A 22465-nucleotide genomic window follows, 5' to 3' on the forward strand; every position below is an offset into this window, starting at 1 on the left:
GACGGCTGGGTCAGGGAAATCCGAATCAGCTCTGCCCAAAGTCCTAGCAAAGTCCTCAGAGCAGGCAGGAGACCAGTAAGTGACTTCAGCAAGATAAGTTCGACTTTTGCCTGACTCAGAGACTGCCAGAAAGTAGATCCTTTATATAGGCCATGGGGTGTGGCTCCATGACTCAGCACTCATTAAGGCCTGCCCCTCCCTTCCTTCTGTTGCCTCCGCCTCTCCAATCTTCTGATGCGAGGATTACTCCAATCAGCTGTTGTTGGGAGTAAACCCTCCTCAGGCTCACCTGCTGTGGAGGAGGGGGAGGGGTCTAGCTGCTCCGTTTGCCTGGGCATGGAGTCAGGGCTGGGGCCGGGAGATGCTCCTTCTTCTGCAGTTTGTGTGGGCATGGAGCCAGGACTTGGGCCGGGAGGCATACATTCCTCAGTGTTCGGGAGCAGGTAAGAAGGCCCCGGCTGCTCTGAGGGCGGGCAAGACACAACATACAGCTAATGTTGCAAAAGCCCCACCCTCCTGCCAGCCCCCACCCTTCGGCCATTGCCTCCCAGCAATTTACCTCCTTGCAGCAAACAGCAAACAGCCAGGTCAGCTTCAGCACAGCCTGATTTAGCACAAGCAGCTGATTGGCGGTTGGATCAGTTTCCTGGAATACCGCCTGTTAGCTGTTCCAGGCTGTGGGGATTGTCACCACCCATTGCCACCGTCGCTGCCCATTGCTGCTGCAGCCTATCGCCGCCTCCGCATGCCCCATTTTCGGCCTCTGCATATCCCGTCTTTGGTCCGTTCCAGGCAGCGTGGATAGGTGGCAGTGGTTGCGATCCCTGCTGCCTGGAATGGGTCAAATATTGAGTGTGCAGAGGCCAAAAATGGGGTGCATGGAGGTGGCGATAGGCACCAGAAGTGATGGGCAATGATGGCGGCACCGGGCGGTGGCGATCCCCGCAGCCTGGAACAGCTGATAGGTGGTATTCCGGGAGGCCGATCCAATCGCCAATCAGCTGGTTGTGCTAAATCAGGCTGTGCTGAAGCTGACCAGGCTATTTGCTCTTTGCTGCAAGGAGGTAAATTGCTGAGAGGCAGAAGCAGATTTTTCCCCCCTTGTTTTCTTCCCCAAAAACTGGGTGTGTCTTTCGGAGCGTCTTATAGTCCAAAAAATACAGTAAATCTTTAAACTGTGACCTGATTTGGATATGTAGGTTGGAGGTTGGCACAGAAATCTGATATAAATGCCATTTTTTTAAAAAAAGAGAAAAAATCTTCAGGCAAGGAAGAATACAGTTGACCTGCTCCCATACAGTTCCAGATCCTTTTAAAATGGGTGTTCCAAATTAGATTCAGCCTTAGCATTCCTAATGATTTACAGCTTTCCGAGTGTAAATTGTTTAGTAAAAGTAGAGGAGTGAGCCAAAAAAGCTTGATCGGGTGATTATTCTATTTTTCTAGACAGCTGGTTTTAAGAATCTCCGACGCCCTCCAGGTCTAGCTTCTCTAAGGGGTTCAGTTTCTCTACACTCCTAAGAGTAGATTCTCATAAACATCTTGATAGCATAAGATCAAGCATTAAAAATGGGCAGAAACTATCTGAGATGCTAACAAAAGTCTTGATGAAATATTTTGTTTCCCTTTCTCCAAAAAGATTGGTCTCTTTCTCTCTTTTAATTAAAGGAAGAACCTTAACATTTCAGGGCTATTCGGTAGCAAAATGTATATCCAAATTAAAGGGAATATTTTTAGCAATTCCAAACCTGGCTTTAATAAAATCACAGTCTAATACTGTGCTTGCATATAGCAAGAGCAAGAGTACTTACAATTATAAATTGCTTCACAGTGCTTTATAGCCGTCTCTGAGCGGTTTACAGAGCCCCCAATAATCGGGATCCTTATTTTATCGACCTCGGAAGGATGGAAGGCTGAGTCAACCTTGAGTTGATCAGGATCGAACTGCTGAACTGCTGGCAGCCGGCAGTCGGCAGTCAGCAGAAGTAGCCTGCAGTACTGCATTCTAACTTGTGTGCCACCACAGCTCATATCAGGAGCTGTAGGATTTGGGATTCTCTGAACTACACAGAATCTTAGCTAGAGGTTCTGCCAAACCCCTGCGAACTGCTAGCAGCCCACCTCTGAACTCAAGGTGAGAAAAGATAGCTTCAGGAGTTGAACCTCTTTCCTTTCTTCTAAGTAGGTATCATTTCACAGCTAACATTCTGACACGTCCACTCCATTTCGGGGACAAGGGTATTATTTACCATCCTGTTTCCAGACACACATCCGAAGTCTCTAACCTTCATCTCTCTTTCACGAATCTACCTCCTCTCCCCTCCTCACCATGTCCACTGTCCAGGAAGTCAGTGATGATTGCTGTACTACAAGGTGACCATGGGTTGATACGGTCAATTTGGATGAGAGTGGGGGACATCATATGGTTGGTCTTCAGTTTACCAAAGACTTCTTCACAAGCCTTCACGTTGTCATGGGGCATGTTGAATACATGTCCTAGAAAGAGACAGTTACAGTTTGAAAATTGCAGGCAGCATTCTGGCATTTCCCGAGAAATGAAATTAGCAATGAATAGAAGCGTTTGTTAGTTCCTCCTTCCCACATGCCTTCCTCTTAGTGAAATCTTATTTTTTTTTCTTTATGCAAAAAAGAAGATGGTAAAGAGTAAACTTGAGTCCTTCTCATTCCAGAGCAGTCCTTGTGTTCATAATCATGGTCAATTTGGTTATTGATTAAACTAGGTAAAGGTAAAGGTTCCCCTCGCATATACGTGCTAGTCGTTGCCGACTCTAGGGGGCGGTGCTCATCTCTGTTTCAAAGCCGAAGAGCCAGCGCTGTCCGAAGACGTCTCCGTGGTCATGTGGCTGGCATGACTCAACGACAAAGGCGCACGGAACGCTGTTATCTTCCCACCAAAGGTGGTCCCTAATTTTTTCTACTTGCATTTTTACATGCTTTCGAAATTGCTAGGTTGGCAGAAGCTGGAACAAGTAACGGGAGCTCATCCCATTACACGGCAGCACTAGGGATTCAAACCACTGAGCTGCCGACCTTTTGATCGACAAGCTCAACGTCCTAGCCCCTGAGCCACCGTGTCCCCTTTGATTAAAATAGGTGTGTCAAATTCAAGGCCTGAGGGCCAGATCCAGCCCATGGAGTGCTTAAATCTGGCCTGGAAACAGCGAAGGACTGGCCTGCAGTGCCTCTGCCAGCGAAAATGAAGCTCAAGAGGGCTGTGAGCGGCCCTCCTGAGCTCTGTTTTTGTTGGCAGAGGGTTGCCCGTTTTCGCTGGCAGAGCACTCGGGCCAGTGGTGAAATACAATCTTTTTTTTACTACCGGTTCTGTGGGCGTGGCTTGGTGGGCATGGTGTGGCTTGGTGGGTATGGCAGGGGAAGGATACTGCAAAATCTCCATTCCCTTCCCACTCCTGGGTGATGGATAATGCAAAATCCCCATTCCCACCGCACTCTGGGGCCAGCCAGAGGTGGTATTTGCCAGTTCTCCAAACTACTCAAAATTTCCGCTACCGGTTCTCCGAACTGCTCAAAATTTCCGCTACAGGTTCTTCAGAACCTGTCAGAACCTGCTGGATTTCATCCCTGACTCAGGCCACCAGAGGCATCCCTGACATGAGTGACGTCAAGCTGGCCATGCCCACACTGGCCATGCCCAACCCAGCCCCCCTTCCCCCCGAAGTCAAACACAACCCTGATGCAACCCTCCATGAAATCGAGTTTGACATCCCTTGATTAAACCAATTTTCTTATCTGAACAACTGGTCAGATTCAACCCATTTATATATAGAGATCAGGGGTCTCCAACCTTGGCAACTCTTAGACTTGTGGACTTCAGTTTCCAGAATTCCTCAGCTAGCTTTGCTGGCTGAGGAATTCTGGGAGTTGAAGTCCGCAAGTCTTAAAGCTTTGCTGACTGAAGGATTCTGGGAGTTGAAGTCTGCAAGTCTTAAAGCTTTGCTGGCTGGGGAATTCTGGGAGTTGAAGTCCGCAAGTCTTAAAGCTTTGCTGACTGAAGGATTCTGGGAGTTGAAGTCCGCAAGTCTTAAAGCTTTGCTGACTGAAGGATTCTGGGAGTTGAAGTCTGCAAGTCTTAAAGCTTTGCTGGCTGGGGAATTCTGGGAGTTGAAGTCCGCAAGTCTTAAAGCTTTGCTGACTGAAGGATTCTGGGAGTTGAAGTCTGCAAGTCTTAAAGCTTTGCTGGCTGGGGAATTCTGGGAGTTGAAGTCCGCAAGTCTTAAAGCTTTGCTGGCTGAGGAATTGTGGTCCAGAAGTCTTAAAGTTGCCAAGGTTGGAGACCCCGATATATATTATGGAAGGAATCATGAAGGGGTTTAAAAAGAAGTCTCTTTTATGTTGCCCAGGCAACATAGGGACACTAGATATCAAGACCTGAACAGACCACAAGATAAATCTGTTGGACTTGGCCTGGTCTGGAGGTTCCATCAAGGTTTCGTTTGTGTGTCCTCCGCCTCCTCTTTGCTTTTTCTTCCACAATCCATGAACAAAGTGACCGCTGTTGCATAAGGCTTTGCAAGGGCCTGCAGCAAAACTGTTGTGAGTCTGCATTCCCTTTCCTAGATCCACAAACAACTTCCTTCTCGTGTTCTAATCAGGTTGTCCCTCAAAGGCCAATAAATTTACAACAGATGCAGTGCGCAATTCCTGCCAGCAAGACCTGCAAGCCAGCAGTTTTCTTCGCCAAGACTCACACCATTTGCTATGTGTGCAGATACTTGTCCTTTCGAATGTCTTGAGGGGGGAAAAAATGAGAAACCAGGGAGGAGAAGAGGCAAAAAAGAGAATTCCTTATTCAAATTCATAGCTACGCTGGGTGGAACATCTGAAAACAGGCCACAGGCATACCGGGACTAGCGGAAGAACCTCTAGTTATACTAAACCTGTATTTGTTTATTGTAATTTCAGAATATTGACTGTTCTCCTGCTAGATTAAGTGGTAAACTATCTCACCCAAGCATTCTGCTTCTCACTGTAACTGAGAAGTTGCCTTTGAAACCCATTTTTTTTCTTCTTGTGGTGTTTTTCTACAAGTGCAGGGTCGGCTGAGTGATGAACCAAAGTCACCCAGCTGTCTTGCATGCCTAAGGTGGGATTAGAACTCACAGTTTCCGGTAATTGGCCCAAAATCATCCAGCTGTCTTTCATGCCTAAGGTGAGATTCAAACTCAGAGTCTCCTGTGATTGGCCCAAAATCATCGAGCTGTCTTTCATGCCTAAGGTGGGACTAAAACTCACAGTCTCCTGTGATTGGCCCAAAATCATCCAGCTGTCTTTCATGCCTAAGGCGGGACTAGAACCCACAGTCTCCTGTGATTGGCCCAAAGTCATCCAGCTGTCTTTCATGCCTAAGGTGGGACTAGAACTCACAGTCTCCTGTGATTGGCCCAAAGTCATCCAGCTGTCTTTCATGCCTAAGGCGGGACTAGAACCGCAGTCTCCTGTGATTGGCCCAAAGTCATCCAGCTGTCTTTCATGCCTAAGGTGGGACTAAAACTCACAGTCTCCTGTGATTGGCCCAAAATCATCCAGCTGTCTTTCATGCCTAAGGCGGGACTAGAACCCACAGTCTCCTGTGATTGGCCCAAAGTCATCCAGCTGTCTTTCATGCCTAAGGCGGGACTAGAACCCACAGTCTCCTGTGATTGGCCCAAAATCATCCAGCTGTCTTTCATGCGTAAGGTGGGATTCAAACTCAGAGTCTCTTGTGATTGGCCCAAAGGGCCAAAAATGGACACCTGGTCTAGAGACAGGATAATCAAAAATGTACAGTCTTCACAGATTTTTTGGTTGGTTGGCTTTATCAGACATTACATGATATCTATCACTCACTGTGATCGTTGACTCTGTAAAGAGATTATCCTACAAAACAATGCAGCTGAATTTAATCCAGCATGAGTCACTCTCAGACAAAAGTGTCACCGATCCTGAAGGGAACCATCAAAAGACAGCAAAAGGGCCTTGCCACAGACCTGGTCTATCCCAGCCAGAGGAATCTAATTTGCAGTGAAGAAACCATTTCTAATTTTGGGAGCTATTTTGAATCGGAACGATTTGATCGCCTAAACCCCAAATCCTCTTTTCTGCTCTCTAAATGAGAACCAAGCCATTTGGTTGTCGCTTCAGGAGACACTCTGGCGCTCTGGATCGAGGTGTGTGTCTAACGCATCCCAGCAATTACATATTATTTCAGGATCTCCAAAGCCTGGGAACAGCCAGGAACTCAGAGGTCCTCCTCCACTTGGGATTCCTTCTCTTTCGAACAGCTGTTCTCCAGCAGCTTCCAACTGAGCCTTTCCCTCGGTGCAGGGAATAAAATTGCAGGCTGCTGCTCTTTTTTTCCTCCACAAACATATATACACACATTCATTTACAAGGCTGCGTTTCCCACAAAACTATTCTTAAACTTTTGCTATTGTCAAGACTTCCTGAATCAAGTACTGGGATTTATTTTAAACGTCAAGCTTTCTTTCCCTAATTAGAGAGAGAATTCTTCTGTTAAAAATGGATTCAGTCCACACACATCCACACCCTCCCTCCCTCTGTTTCCTTGGCAAAATCTGTTTGGCAGGTGCCAACCACAGGTGTGGGCTCTGCCTCTGGGCTGTGGCTTGGGTTAAGTGACCACTTCCAAAGTCACTGGCTGATGGATTGAAACTCCTGGCCAAGAATGGTCAGCCAAACATGGGAAGGAGAGCGTGCGAAACCAGGCAGATGCAAAGCACAAGCTGCAAATAATTTTGATGCTGCTGGATTCAAAGGCTTAAACAGGCTGGCTTGAAATCATCTTCTGGAGATCTGGGTTCTCCCAGTTCCTGATCTCCTGTTTCTTTCTTTTCTAACTATAGATGACCAATTGTTGTGGTCCACCAGCAGCCTGCAGACTTGGCAGCAGAGTCGGACAGTGAGAAGGCTGGGGAGGACAATGGGCCAGTCCTGGAATCAGGGGAAGGCCTGGATGAAGCTCTGTATCGGAGGCAGAGATGGAGCCAGGACCATCTGGGAGCGATGCACGGACTCCGGAGCCTCCAGAGGCAGACAGCAGAGAGGCAGAGGAACAGGAAGAGCCTGTTCCTAGTGCACGCATGCGAAGAGCTTCCAGAAAGCAAGAGCAGCTGAAGCTAAAAGGACGACTCGGGAGTAAAGCCAGAAGATGATTGGCCACTCCCATAAGGCTTAAAAGAGCAGCAACGAGCCATTGGGTTCTTTGTAGAAAAGCAACGTTGATTCCATTGCTTCTTGTCAGCGTCTCTTGAACTTTGTGGGGGGTTTGCCAAGAAAAGCTTTTGGCAGATTGCCAAAGACAACAAAAGTTGGTGATAAGGTCAAAGGACTGTTTATGAATAATTTGTTTTGGACTAAGCTGAGGATGGATTAATTCTCAGCTGTTCAAATAAAATCAGTTTGTTCAGAACTGAATTGTGTTTGGTCATCACTACTTGGGCCTCGGTCACAACACCATCACACAAAAGTCATAGAACTGAAATGCCACACACACTGTTGGATTACAAGGCTGCAGGGATATTGTTTCAATCTTTGTAATCTTCAGAAGTTTCCTTTTTTTTTTTTCTTAGAATTTATTCTTACCTGATCTTTATTATTTTTATAAATAACTCAAGGTGATGAACATAATTAATATTCCTTCCTCTTTCTATTTTTCACACAGCAACAAACCTGTAACCCAGGTTGGACTCAGAAAGGCTGATTGGCTCAAAATCATCCAGCCAGCTTTCAGACTTAAGGTGGGATTAGAATTTACAGTTTGCTGAAGATTAACCCAAAGTCACCCATTTGTCATTCATTAAGGCGGGACTAGAACTCCCAGACTCCTGGTGATTGGCCAAAATCATCCATCCATCTTTCATGCCTAAAGTGGGACTAATAAATCACGGACTCCAGGTGATTGGCCCAAAGTCACCCAACCAGCTTTAGATGTTCTTCTAAGTCTTCTCTTCTTTTTGGAAGCCATTCCTTACTTAGCTCATCATCTTTTTTTACTGACCCCATAATCCCTTGTGGGGTGGAGTCTGGGCAACTGAATGGAGCTGAGTGTCTACTGACCAGATGCCCTTCCTGTTGCCAATGCGGAGTTATATTCAGCTGATATATTTATTTATTTTATTTATTTATTATTTAGATTTTTATACCGCCCTTCTCCCGAAGGACTCAGGGCGGTGTACAGCCAGATTAAAACAGTGCAATATACAAATTAAAACAACAGTTAACATAACATATTATATAATTGGCCGAAAATTAAAACTGTCAAATTTGACCCCAAAAATAAAATACCCCAGTTAAAATTATTAAAATTCAAAAAATTTAAAAAGTTAAAAAGTTAAGCCAGTCCCGCTTGAATAAACAAGTACGTTTTCAATTCACGGCGAAAGGTCCGAAGGTCAGGTAGTTGACGCAAACCAGGGGGAAGTTCGTTCCAGACGGTAGGTGCTCCTACAGAGAAGGCCCTTCCCCTGGGGGCCGCCAGCCGACATTGCTTGGCGGACGGCACCCTGAGAAGGCCCTCTCTGTGTGAGCGTACGGGTCAGTGGGAGGCATAAAGTAACAACAGGCGATCCCGTAAGTACCCGGGCCCTAAGCCATGGAGCGCTTTAAGGGTGGTAACCAATACCTTGAAGCGCACCCGAAAGACCACAGGTAGCCAGTGCAGACTGCGCAGGAGCAGTGTTACCCGGGAGCAACATGTGGCTCCCTCAATCACCCGCGCAGCTGCATTCTGGACTAACTGAAGCCTCCGAGTGCACTTCAGGGGTAGCCCCATGTAGAGAGCATTGCAATAATCCAGACGAGAAGTGACAAGAGCGTGAGTGACTGTGCATAAGGCATCCCGGTCAAGAAAGGGGCGCAACTGGCGAACCAGGCGAACCTGGTAAAAGGCTCTCCTGGAGACGGCCGCCAACTGATCTTCAAACAACAGCCGTCGTTTGAAGCTGATATATTCTCATGGTGCCCAGAGAGAGAAATCTCTGCCTCTATCTAGGATTGAACTCCTTACCTAGCTCATGAGCTGTAGTAAAAGCCGAAGGAAGACCATCGTCCTCAATGACGGAGCAACTGCGTTTGGGGTCACACATGGTGCCGACATCCGCCATTCCCAGGGTGTCACAGGTGGTAGCCCCACACAAATCCTGCCAGAAGAACAAGAAACTATCCTTTAATCTCAACAGTTTGTTTTTTTAATAATTTAAAATGTTACATAGAGATAATTCGGTTGTTATGGCCAAAATGCTTCCCAAATATCCATTTGCTTGGATTGATAATAGAATAGAATAGAATAGAATAGAATAGAATAGAAGAGAAGAGAAGAGAAGAGAAGAGAAGAGAAGAGAAGAGAAGAGAAGAGAAGAGAAGAGAAGAGAAGAGATTACCACTCTTCCAAGTGTGGTCTTACCAAGGCATTATAAAGCAGTAGTATCACTTCTCATGATCTTTCATGAGGAGTGATTTTTTTTCCCCACAAGTGATCTTTCTTTCCAAAAGACTCAGGAATATACTCAGGACCTCAAACCGTTTACTGTCTAGGATGGTGTGCCTATGTTAAGTGCTGTTGGCTCAGGTATGTTACTTCTAAGAAGTGAGAATAAGGGTATAGACAGATACGTCATGAATTTAGTTCCGTGTCAAATAACGCATATAAAAATAGGCATATTCTCTGGAAGGCAAAATCAGAAAATTCCACCTTACTTATTTTGGCCATGTCATGCAATCCAACTCACTGGAAAATTTATGCTTGGAATGGTCAGTGGTAAAAGGAAATGAGGCCGCCAAAAAACACAGCGGCTAGACTCCATCAAAGCTGACACCAGCCAGAACATAAAACAACTGAGAGAATTGCGCAAAATTGGAAAATGTAGACAGAGTTGGGTCATCGAATCACCAAGGCTCGGATATGATTGAATGGACAGCGTCGTCATCAACAAGATTGCTTTGAATGCCAATGTGAATGCAATCAAAAATGATTTCATACATCATACAGAGGGGCCTCTGGTGGCTCAACAGACTAATGCAGACTGTTATTAACAGCAGCTGCTTGCAATTACTGCAGGTTCAAGTCCCACCAGGCCCAAGGTTGACTCAGCCTTCCATCCTTTATAAGGTAGGTAAAATGAGGACCCAGATTGTTGGGGGCAATAAGTTGACTTTATATATAATATACAAATGGATGAAGACTATTGCTTGACATAGTGTAAGCCTCCCTGAGTCTTCGGAGAAGGGCGGGATATAAATGCAAATAAAAAAAAAAAAGAAGTGTTAGTATGCAGCCGGTTCAGACCGATTCAGACGAACCGGTAGTGATGACCTGCAGGTGGGCCTGCCCCCACCCCCCCGCCCCAGCACTATGCTGTCCTATTTAGCCATGTTTTCCAAGCCGTGTGCATGCATGCAAGCTATGTGTGCGAGCAAAGCTCATGCGTGGAAGGCCGCGCACATGTGCGGAAGGCACGCACGCTTACATTTTTGGTGTGTAGCGAACCGGTGGTAAAGTTATGTGAAACCCACCTCTGTCATACATTATCCAGAAACAAACCCAGTTTATTCTGAATGCATTTCCATCACACTCAGTCACAGTTGCCTGATTCACAACCGAAGACCAAACTAACAAAGAAGAATTCTACTGGCTGCAATGCCAAAACATCCAGTCCACATCAAGTTGCAACCCATTGATATACCTCCTTGCTTACAGCAATAGCAAAGGCACTTAGAATTATATACCACCCCATGGTGCTTTACAACACTCTCTGGGTGGATTACAGAGTCAGCATAAAGGTAAAGATTCCCGTCGCAAATACGTGCTAATCATTGCCGACTCTAGGGGGCGGTGCTCATCTCTGTTTCAAAGCTGAAGAGCCAGCGCTGTCCGAAGACATCTCCGTGGTCATGTGACCGGCATGACTCAACGCCAAAGGCACACGGAACGCTGTTACCTTCCCACCAAAGGTGGTCCCTATTTTTTCTACTTGCATTTTTTAACCTGCTTTCGAACTGCTAGGTTGGCAGAAGCTGGGACAAGTAACGGGAGCTCACCCCATTATGCGGCGCTAGGGATTCGAACCGCTGAACTGCTGACCTTTTGATCGACAAGCTCAGCATCTTATCCACTAAGCCACCATGTCCCTTAGAGTCAGTATATTGCCCCCCCCCAATATTTGGGTCCTTGTTTTACCAACCTCGGAAGGATGGAAGGCTGGGTCAACCTTGAGCTGGTCAGGATTAAGCAGAATTAGCCTGCAGTGCTGCAATCTAACTATTGTGGCCCCAGGGCTCCTTATTGCGCAATCATGCATTACAGCTACTCTTAAAAACATCCCAGATGTTTATCGAGTAATGCTATGGATGAAGCACCCTAGATGGCAATCCTATTAATGCTGGGATTAAGTGGACCTGTGAAAAATGCTCATAAATATGGGTTTCTGGCAGGCTTGACAAGCCGACAAAGAGGGGAGAAGGGGAACCTTTCCTAGTGAAGAACACTAGCGGAAAAATCCTGAGCAATGCAAGCATGAAGTCATGAGAAGAAGCTGAGAACATAGTTAAAGAACTGAGCAAGGGACAAACATTTCACTGTGCCAGAAACGGAAGTATGGCAAGAATCAAGATTACGTGAAGTGTTAAAAGCACTTTATAATGCCTTGGTAAGGCCACACTTGGAATACTGCATTCAGTTTTGGTCGCCGCAATGTAAAAAAGATATGGAGACTCTAGAAAGAGTGCAGAGAAGAGCAACAAAGATGATTAGGGGACTGGAGACTATAAAATATGAAGAACGGTTGCAGGAACTGGGAATGTCTAGTTTAATGAAAAGAAGGACTAGGGGAGACATGATAGCAGTCTTCTAATATCTCAGGGGCTGCCACAAAGAAGAGGGAGTCAAACTATTCTCCAAAGCATCTGAGGGCAGGAGAAGAAGCAACGGGTGGAAACTAATCAAGGAGAGAAGCAACTTAGAACTAAGGAGAAATTTCCTGACAGTTAGAACAATTAATCAGTGGAAAGACTTGCCTGCAGAAGTTGTAAATGCTGCAACACTGGAAGTTTTTAAGAAGATGTTGGATAACCATTTGTCTGAAGTGGTGTAGGGTTTCCTGCCTGGGCAGGGGGGGTTGGACTAGAAGACCTCCAAGGTCCCTTCCAACTCTGTTATTATGTTATGTTAAGTTAAATTTCAATGCTCAAAAAGCATCTCTCGGCGGAAGCCAGTTGACAAAGTGAGGCTGGTCAGACGTTTGGTCCTTCTTCATCATGGAAAATGCTGAGTGGTGCTCTTAATGTTCCTAAAGTGTGATGCCAATAATTCAGCTAAGATCATAAATCATTTCCCCAGCTGGAAACATGAAAATTAGCTACGTTTTTTTTTTAACTTGTATTATATTACATGTTCTAGGTATGAAAGCTTCATGCCATGACTGGCATAGTTGGAAAAGATTAAAGCCAACCACTCCCTTATCCAGCATCAGGCAGAACATAAGGGAACCTTGCCACATCCCATTCTTACTGCTGCTGGGATCCAGGATTGACATCACATCCTGGAGAAGCCAATCCACAAACTGGAGCAGGGACAGCATTGTTATGTTCTTATTACAAATTGCTTCCATATCCTCTTGTTCAAAAGCAACAAGGAAGAGCTCCAGGCCATATCCGGCAAGACCTGAGACACATGTTGGGAGGAAAAGATACTTCTGGGAAATGAGAAAGTGGGGGAAGTAAGAAACTCAAAACAACTCCACCTTGATTGAGTTCGATATAGGTTGCCACTAGAGAGAAACATTGAACGATTTACAAATCATCTTACAATAGCCTGCCTAAAATAGATTCCAAGATTCCTAGCCCCTCTTGTTTCTTGACCTTGACTCTCTTGGAAGACTGACAATATTTGATCTCTATCAACCTCAGCAATCTAGCAAAGAAATCTGCCGAGACTAGATTTGAACAGAGTAGAGTAGCGTAGCGTAGCGTAGAGTAGAGTAGAATAGAAGGGAATGGGAATGGGAATGGGAAGGGAAGGGAAGGGAAGGGAAGGGAAGGGAAGGGAAGGGAAGGGAAGGGAAGGGACTAGACTAGACTAGACTAGACTAGACTAGACTACAATAGAATAGAATAGAATAGAATAGAATAGAATAGAATAGAATAGAATAGAATAGAATAGAATAGAATAGAATAGAATAGGAGTTCTTTATTGCCCAAGTGTGATTGGACATACAAGGAATTTGTCTTGCTGCATATGCTCTCAGTGTACATAAAGCAAAAGATACATTCAGCAAGAATCATAAGGTCACACTTAATGATAGTCATAAGGAAACAATATAAATCTTAAGGATACCAGCAACAAGGTTACAGTCATACAGTCATAAGTGGGAGGAGATGGGTGATAGGAACAATGAGAAGACTAACAGTAATGCAGACTTAGTAACTAGCTTGACACTGTTGAGGGAATTAGTTGTTTAGCAGAGTGATGGCATTTGGGAAAAAACTGTCCTTGTGTCTAGTTATTCTGGTGTGCAGTGCTCTATAGCATCATTCTGAGGGTAGGAGTTGAAACAGGAGTTGTCCAGGATATGAGGGGTCTGTAAATATTTTCTCAGCCCTCTTTTTGACTCGTGCAGTATAGAGGTCCTCAATGGAAGGCAGGTTGGTAGCCATGGTATTTTCTGCAGCTCTAACTTGGACTATAGGAGAGACATGAAGAACTGGCCATAACGTCCATAATTACAAAAAGAATTAAGATTGCACGGTCAGGAAATCTATAAAACAATCAGCACAAAGGTCCAGAAGTAGCTGCATGATTTGCAGATACGGTGTGATCATCCCCAAGCCAGGCAAGATAAAACTGATCCACAAAAATCAAAGTGGAATAGCACAAGGGTTGTGTGCTAAACATTTGTGAACTGCTCTTTCTGATCCTTCTCAGTCTAATAGGGCCTCTGGTGGCTCAGACTGCTAAGACAGTCTGTTATTAACAGCAGCTGCTTGCAATTACTGCAGGTTCAAATCCCACCAGGCCCAAGGTTGACTCAGCCTTCCATCCTTTATAAGGTAGGTAAAATGAGGACCCAGATTGTTGGGGGCAATAAGTTGACTTTGTATATAAATATACAAATAGGATGAAGACTATTGCTTGACATAGTGTAAGCCGCCCTGAGTCTTCGGAGAAGGGCAGGATATAAATGCAAATTTAAAAAAAATGGGAGGAAAAATGCCTTTTTTTTTTTTTTTGTCTCAAAGGAGAAGAGTATTTTGGTGAAATATTTATGGGCATAGGAATCTTGCAAATGACCTTAGGCAGCTAAGCAATATGTGTGCATCCAGTTATTGTTGATACGATTCCAATGATCTTCCATCTTCCCTGTTTTCCATATTTAGGTCCAGTCCCAAAGGGAAGCATCATTGGTTTTGCAACCATCAAATAAATTTAGACACACCATTACCAAAAAAAAATAATCTGAAAGAAATATTGAAGCACCCTGAGGATGAGAAAAGACGGCCGGGGGCGGGGGGGCGGGGGAGAAAAACAGGAAGCTGGGGAAGAAGAAAACTTGGAGAAATGTGGACGGATTTTGTAACGGAATTGACTACATTTAGCATTCACATCATCAATCAGCTACATTTCCTGCCAAAATAGGTACGCGATTGACATCCCACTGGCTACGATATCTTGTTCACGTTTTCGGCAACAGGCTAATAAATCAACCCCCAGTTGAAATGTCGTCTAAAAAAAAAACGTAGCCAGAATTGTTCCGTGCATCTTTCCTCTTCTCAACGGTCATCTCAAAAAATGCCATCGGCGGGGAAATGCAGGCAGGCTTACATCATCTTTACAAAAAAAGAAGAAAAAAAGACACATTTTGGAGCCAGCAGGCTCCGTTGCGGTGGATGTAAATCAACCAGGGCAGATGATCCGGCGCTCGCTTTTGGACAAAATAAAAAAAAAATAAAAGCAAAAAAGAGGAAACTGACCCATCTGACAAGCCAAAAAATACATCTTCTCCTAGGCGACTGCTGGTCCTTCAGAGGAAGCGAGCAGTATCGGTCCTCGCATGGGGAAATTAGATGGAGAGAGTTTTTGAGTTTTAAGCCAACATCCGGATAAAAAAAAAAAGGAGTCCGTTGAACAGGATTGAAAGGTTCCAGCTTGGGATAGACCAAGAGGTTTTTTGTGTTTTTTTTTAAAAGAATGTATGCTATTGTGTATTCTACATTACGGCTAGATGACAAATGGTTCAAAATTCACAATGTACATTGTTTCTTGATTTACCATGTTTAAAGATTACAGACTCCCAACAGACTCGCTCATTCATTTATGTCATCATAAACGGATCCTAGTATTGTTGTGCAACCAACAATACCATCAAGAATGAACCTGAACAAAAATAATTAAAAAAGATCTAGCGGACCTAACAGATTAAAGGAGTTGGAAGGGACCTTGTAGGTCATCTATTCTAACCCCTTGCCCAAGCAGGAGACTCTGGCAGATGGCAGTCCAATCTCTTCTTGAAAGCTTCCAGTGATGAAGCTCCCACAAATTCTAAAGGCAACCAAAGTTCCATTGGTTGATTACTGTCAGAAAATGCCTTCTTATTTCTAGGTCGAATCTTTCCTTCATCAGTTTCCATCCATTATTCCTTGTCTGGCCTTCAGGTGCTTTGGAAAATAGCTTGACCCCTTCCTCTCTCTGGCAGCCCCTCAAGTATTGGAAGACAGCTATCATGTCTCCCCTGGTCCTTCTCTTCACTAGACTAGCCATGCCCAGTTCCTGCAACCGTTCATCGTATTTTTAGCCTCCAGTCCCCTAATTATTATTTTTTAATTTTTTATTATGTATTTATTTGTCAAGAATATATTAGGTAATAAGTATAAACATGGATTGGATATATAAAATAGATTCAAATAGAAGAAACATTAGGACAGAGACGGTAGGCACACTGGTGCTCTTATGACCTTACAGACCTCTTAGGAATGGGGTGAGGTCAACAGTAGACAGTCTTAGGTTAAAATTTGGGGGGTTTGGGGATGAAACCACAGAGTCAGGTAGTGCATTCCAGGCATTGACCACTCTGTTGCTGAAGTCCGAATTTCTGCAATCGAGTTTGGTGCGATTTACCTTAAGTTTGTATCTATTGTGCGCTCGTGTATTGTTGTGGTTGAAGCTGAAGTAGTCCTTGACAGGTAGGACAAATTGTAGTAAATAATTTTTTGAGCCACGCTTAGGTCATACCGAAGGCGGCGTAGTTCTAAGTTTTCTAAGCCCAGAATTTCAAGTCTGGTGGCATAAGGTATTTTGTTGCAAGTAGAGGAGTGGAGGACTCTTCTTGTGAAATATTTCTGGACACATTCCGTTGTATTACTCATCTTGGTTGCTCTTCTCTGCACTCTTTCTAGAGTCTCAACATCCTTTTTATAGTGTGGTCTCTCAGTGAGTCATCCAGCCTCCTGACCCTCAGGTCCTGGGGCAGTTCTCAAATCTTTAAAATTCATAAAGCAAGATACCTCCCCAACACAATCTAAGGCCTGGCATCAGAGCTTAAGAAGTGTGCCTTAAACATCAAAGTTCTAAGGGAAAGTTTGGTCTTGACAATCTTCCAAACCCTTTGAAGAACGAATGTTTCATAACAAGGCCTAGCAAACAATACAATGCAATTATTATCTCAGAATCTCCAGCTCTGTTCTGGTGTCCAGATCACTAGCAGGAGAAAGAGGAGGGAACACTTTTAAAGGACAGCTGTTGTACCATGCTAAGCTAAACTTGCGCCACTATTTGTTATCTTTTAGCTTTAACAAAGCAAAGCCGTGAATCACAACCCAACATTCGGAAGAGATAGTTAATGGTCCAAAAATGTTCACCCTTGTCCACAGAGTCATTACTACATCACTACTCTGTCTTTGTGACCCTTGCCACAAAGAACAAGAACAAACCATTCCAAAAAGCAAAACAAAAACCAAAAAACAACCATGCCATAAAAAGTAGGCTATAACTGGGATATAAGGCTGCAAAAGGTCATATTCCTTAAGATCTTGCTGCTCATTTCGAGTGCTCCATAGACATAACAAACGGAATTGCGTAAAATTAGCTGTCAAATGGGGAACGCCGCAGAAATATTCTTATAAGCAGAGACTGGAGCTGGTATACCGTTCCAATTGTGCTCGAACCACCCAGTATAAAGTTTATTCTAATTATGTGTATATGAGTATAAAGTCCTGAGTTTTAAGAAGAAGAAAAAACGCATCACCCAGCCATTTGCAAAAAAAGAAAATCTAAAGTTAAGCTCCAAGATCTCCGTTTCAGCGTACAGTAAACGCTGGGAATGCAACCCAATTCCCTGGGTGAGGTCTGTCAATCAAAGTCGATAGTACTGGGCTTGATGATAAAACCTTCAGCCCATATCCAGGTCAGGATCCCACTTAAAATTGCAAAAAAACAAAAAGAAAAAAACCCCTCCACTAATATTCACCATATGTGAGGTTGAATTCCCAATGTCTGTTATTTTTGAGCCAGGAAACAATCTAAGATGAATGCTAGCACAGACTGAATTATGTGGCCATTGGTGCTGCAATTGTCCCGCAGCAGATATTCCAAACAAAAGTCCGGCTGGAAGTTGGCCACAGGTATCTTCCAAGCGGATAACACTAGCACTTAGACTTATATACCACTGTTTTACAGCCCTCTCTAAGCGGTTTACAGAGTCAGCATCTTGCCCCCAAATGGTCTGGGTCCTCATTTCCCACCTCGGAAGGATACAAGGCTGAGCCAAGCTTGAGCCTGTCAGAATCGAACTGCTGAACTGCTAGCAGAGAGCATTCAGCAGAAGTAGCCTGCAGTACCGCATTCTAACCACTGCGCCACCACGTGTTAGTTAATTAGTTAGGATGCTAACTAAGCTCATCCATTACCACCAGTTTCTCAGGACAAGACAAGACAAGGAAGCCACCAATCTTCATACATAACTTCCGATATCTCCTTATGCAATAAGATGACTGGAAAATGCAAGGATATAATCCCTAAGAGAGTGCAACACAACATGGTTTGGGACCCTCAGGGGGGCACTCACCACTGGATTTGATTGACTGGGTAGAAGATCTTATCTCCCTCCCCATTCCGTTCGTCTCTTGGCCCTTTCAAATGTGGTTTGAACACCGTTTTTTAATAATATTTTAATGTTGTCTATGGAGAACCTCAATCATGCAGGTCATGATTGCCCCAAAGGTGCTTTTCCAAAAGATAACTTTGTTTTTGCTTGAAGACATTTCGTTTCTCATCCAAGAAGCTTCGTCAGTTCTGAAGAACTGATGAAGCTTCTTGGATGAGAAGCGAAACATCTTCAGGGATATCATGTATTAGATTTATCTTGATAAAGGTATATGATGTAAAATTGTAACGTAAAAAAGATGTGGAGACTCTAGAACGAGTGCAGAGAAGAGCAACAAAGATGATTAGGGGACAGGAGGCTAAAACATATGAAGAACTGGGTATGTCTTGTTGAATGAAAAGAATGGACTAGGGGAGACATGATAGCAGTCTTCCAATATCTCAGGGGTTGCCACAAAGAAGAGGGAGTCAGGCTGTTCTCCAAAGCACCTGAGGGCAGGACAAGAAGCAATGGGTGGAAACTAATCAAGGAGAGAAGCAACCCAGAACTAAGGAGAAATTTCCTGACAGTTAGAACAATTAATAAGTGGAACGCCTCCAGAAGTTGTGAATCCTCCAACACTGGAAATTTTTAAGAAAATGTTGGATAACCATCTGTCTGAGATGGTGTAGGGATTCCTGCCTGGGCAGGGGGTTGGACTAGAAGACCTCCAAGGTCCCTTCCAACTTTATTATTATGATCTACGGCATAATAAATGTTTTCTTTGATCTCTCCGATTTCCTTACTATACCGAAACCATTATCCTCTGCATGGAGCTATCTGGTGCACCAGAATTAGACTTGACTACACATTCCTCCAGTGGTTAGAGCTTTGTAGGTTTGATTTGGGCTTGTGTGGCTGTTGCTTTTTAGAAGAAAGAAAAGTTTAAACATTGCAGCCTTCATATTTACCATCTGATATTGATTCATTCTCCAACAGGTTGCTTCGCTGAGTTTAAGCACTGCTTTTTCTGAAAGTTGAAGACACCTGTGGTTTTGAGAAGAGGGGGGAAGAACTTCCCACCTAAGAAGTGTCACTTGACGCAAGATACGATCTATAGCATACTTCTTTGCACAACTTCCTCTCCATCTTTAATAATGTCTTAGTGAATAGTTTCAGGGGGATTCCCCCCCCTCAGATTAAACAAGGTGGGCTTGAGAAGCCGAATATTTTTTAGGTGAAAGAAAGTTCAGAGGAAGCTGATAAAAACTACCGGTTCATGTGAACCGGTAGTAAAAAAAAAAAAAAGCACGACCGGTTCAGTCAAACCGGTAGTTTAAAAAAGCTACTGGTTCCTCCGAACCGGTATTTCCGACGATCAGCTGTGCCGCGGGGTTTAGCTTAGCTAGAAAGCAGGAAATCCTGCTTTCTCACAAAGCTAAATCGCGCAGCACAGCTGATCCCCCCCCCTTCGCTGTTCTACTTACCTTCCCAAGCCTCCTTTCAGCACACACTGTGCATTCGTGTGCAGCATGCATTTGGCGCACACTGTTGCATGCAGTGTGTGTTTGACACACACTGCACAGGGAGCACGTGTTGGACATGCACTGCGCATGCAGCATGTCTTTGACACGCACTGCGCATGGTGCACGTGTTTGACGGGCACTGCGCATGCAGCATGTCTTTGACACGCACTGCGCATGGAGCACGTGTTGGACGGGCACTGCGCATATGCGGCCAGCAAACTGGTAGCAAACTGATTTCACCACTGCTCTAACTCCAGAGGAGCTAGGTCAGATGCCCCCCCCCCAAAAAAATCTATTAAATGTGTTACCTTGTGCTCGTCCTCCCATTGTGTCAGTAACCGATGTATAACATCACCGAGCATAAAGGGCAGACAATTGTAAGATAGTACATTAAATGGCATTCCATGATTTCACTCATCCCTCTATTCTCAATGCTTCTTGAGCAAGAATAAAATGTATAGATTCCCTTGTAGGTGTTAGATAAACAGTGCCTGGGAATTCAGAAGATTCATTTTCAAATATTTTTCATGAGCACTTAAATAGTTAGATCCTAGAGACTATCATGTCTCCACAGTCAAGCTGGACCTTTTAAAAAGGTTCAGAAGTGATCGTTTTCTTGTCTAGACCAAGCAGGGTATTTGTGGAGGTAAGAGATTATTCCCTACTTGACCCCATCATTTGCTCAAGAGTAGCCTGTAGAGGTATCCCCCATGAGGGGGAAAGTTCTTTGGAGATGGAAAATCCAGATGTAAGGTGTTTTTGTTTTGTATTGTGAAAAGATTTTTGAGCAAAAGCCAAGGAGTATATGAAACTCAGCCTCGGGCTGTTTGACTCCCAATCAAAGAGTGGGAAGTTCAGAAAGACATTTGGCTGGATCTACTTGTCTACAACACGCTAAGTTAGATGGTTCTGTTGAAGAACGCAGAGGCTCAGAGGTGGTGAAAAACAGGCCTACCAGAAGTTCGGGAAGGCCAGAAACGGGCCCTTTCCAGCCTCCAGAGGGCCTCCAGAGCCTGTGGAGGCAATTTTTGCCCTCCTGGAGGCTCGAGGAAAGCCTCCGGAGCCCGACGAGAGCAAAAACATCCCTCCCACACTGTAATGCTGGAGGCTGACTAGGCCATTCCCACCCAGCAACCAGGCAGAGAACGCCTTGGTAAAAATTTTGAAGGCCGCCACTGCTTCAAATGGTCACTAAACCAATGATTGTAAGCTTAGCCGTATATCTTAAGGGCTCTCTAGATCCTGGAGTTGAAATCTCAGTTCCTTTAGAAGGCACCATCCAGAATTAAGCCAAATATCCATCATGGTGTAATATGAAACTGCTCTTAAATGGGCCTTACTTTTTACTCAGAGGAAGCAAGTTTTGGAGTCCTTTGGTTCCAGAAAGTCTTCTAAATTCAGAATGCTTGAGTTGCAAGTATAACTTGGATTAATCTGGAAGGGTGGGGGAAGCTGTTCCGTGGAAGCTAGCCAGTGGTCATTTGTTTGTTTTACTCACTCATTGTCTTTCTTTAAAAAAAAAAATGTTTCCTTACTAACTGAAAGTAGGCCTTGGGTCTTTGCCAAACACCTGCATTGACATACTGACACACTTTCTCTCACTGTGGGGCTGAAATTAACAAATAGCTCTTAAAGCACATTCCTTAAGCCGGGGTTCAAGGGGATATTAAGAGCCATAAAGAGTTACATCTTCTCTCAGAAGTTACAAAGGCCAAGTTCGACTTCCACCAAAGCTTGCAAGATTGCCTCGACTGTGCAGGAAACTCTCTCACCGGATCTCTGGAGGCTTCTAATTTATAATCCATGAAAAGGGTACTTAAAAGTTACCCGTGATTTCTTTTTACAGAAATATGCTATTAAGAGGAGTGGTAAGTGAAAGAAGTGAGAGGTAATGGAAAATTTTAAATCAGAAGCCATGCAAAAGTAGGAAAAATCCTTGCCAGATAGCTTGCCCAATGCCAAATAGTTATAGGAACCGTTCTCCAAACTATCTGAAGGGGCACCAAATTGCTTTGCAATTCAAGACGATCACTTTCTTCTTTTTAATGATACCTTGTATGGAGAGTTAACAGATGAAAGAAGAAAGCGCAGAAGAGAAAGAAAAAGGAGTTTGACCTGACACGGAAAGTCTAGACTGCTTAGGATCAGGCAACCAAGGGTCAACTTGTCTCTTCTAAAGTCTCAAAGGGTGAACGCTAATTCAGGTTGGCAGCCAACCAAGCTATGTATAGACTCTACATTGGCCTGTGTTTCTAATGTTTTTAGTATAGTAAGCAGCAGTGATGGGTTTCAAATTTTTTAACTACCGGTTCTGTGGGTGTGGCTTGGTGGGTGTAGCATGGCTTGGTGGGCTTGGCAGGGGAAGGATACTGTAAAATCTCCATTCCATCCCCACTCCAGGGGAAGGATATTGCAAAATCCACATTTCCTCCCAATCAGCTGGGACTTGGGAGGCAGAGAATAGATGGGGACAGGGCAAGTCAGAATTTTTACTACCGGTTCTCCGAACTACTCAAAATTTCCGCTACCAGTTCTGCAGAACTGGTCAGAACCTGTTGAAACCCACCTCTGATAAGCAGCCTAAATGCTGGTGAGCAAACGGCATATAGATATTATTGGAGAAATAAATAAATAAAATTGCACAACCGAGTCAGAAATAGAGAGATGGATGAACAGAAAGGTGGAAATAAGTGTCCTCACCATTGTTGGTTCTCCATTAATTGACTCATCAAGAATTTCAATGCCACTTCCACTTGGGGAAAAAAAATCTGCAAGGCTGATTCTATATATGTTGAGCCAGAGGTGGTATTCAACCAGTTCAGACTGGTTCGG

General features: G+C 44.3%; 1 protein-coding gene across 1 annotated transcript in view; it reads right to left on the minus strand.

Annotated features, from left to right (window-relative positions):
- Nucleotides 1-22465, minus strand: part of ADAMTS15 (ADAM metallopeptidase with thrombospondin type 1 motif 15) — a 57793-nt gene that overhangs the window by 15705 nt on the left and 19623 nt on the right. The window contains exons 2-3 of the mRNA XM_058194327.1: nt 9044-9176; nt 2329-2496 (exon numbers count right to left, since the gene is read on the minus strand). Of these exons, the coding sequence (XP_058050310.1) occupies nt 2329-2496; nt 9044-9176 (301 nt within the window). The remainder of the gene's footprint in view (nt 1-2328; nt 2497-9043; nt 9177-22465) is intronic.

The sequence above is a fragment of the Ahaetulla prasina genome, chromosome 9, assembly GCF_028640845.1.
Source record: "Ahaetulla prasina isolate Xishuangbanna chromosome 9, ASM2864084v1, whole genome shotgun sequence".
Taxonomy (NCBI): domain Eukaryota; kingdom Metazoa; phylum Chordata; class Lepidosauria; order Squamata; family Colubridae; genus Ahaetulla; species Ahaetulla prasina.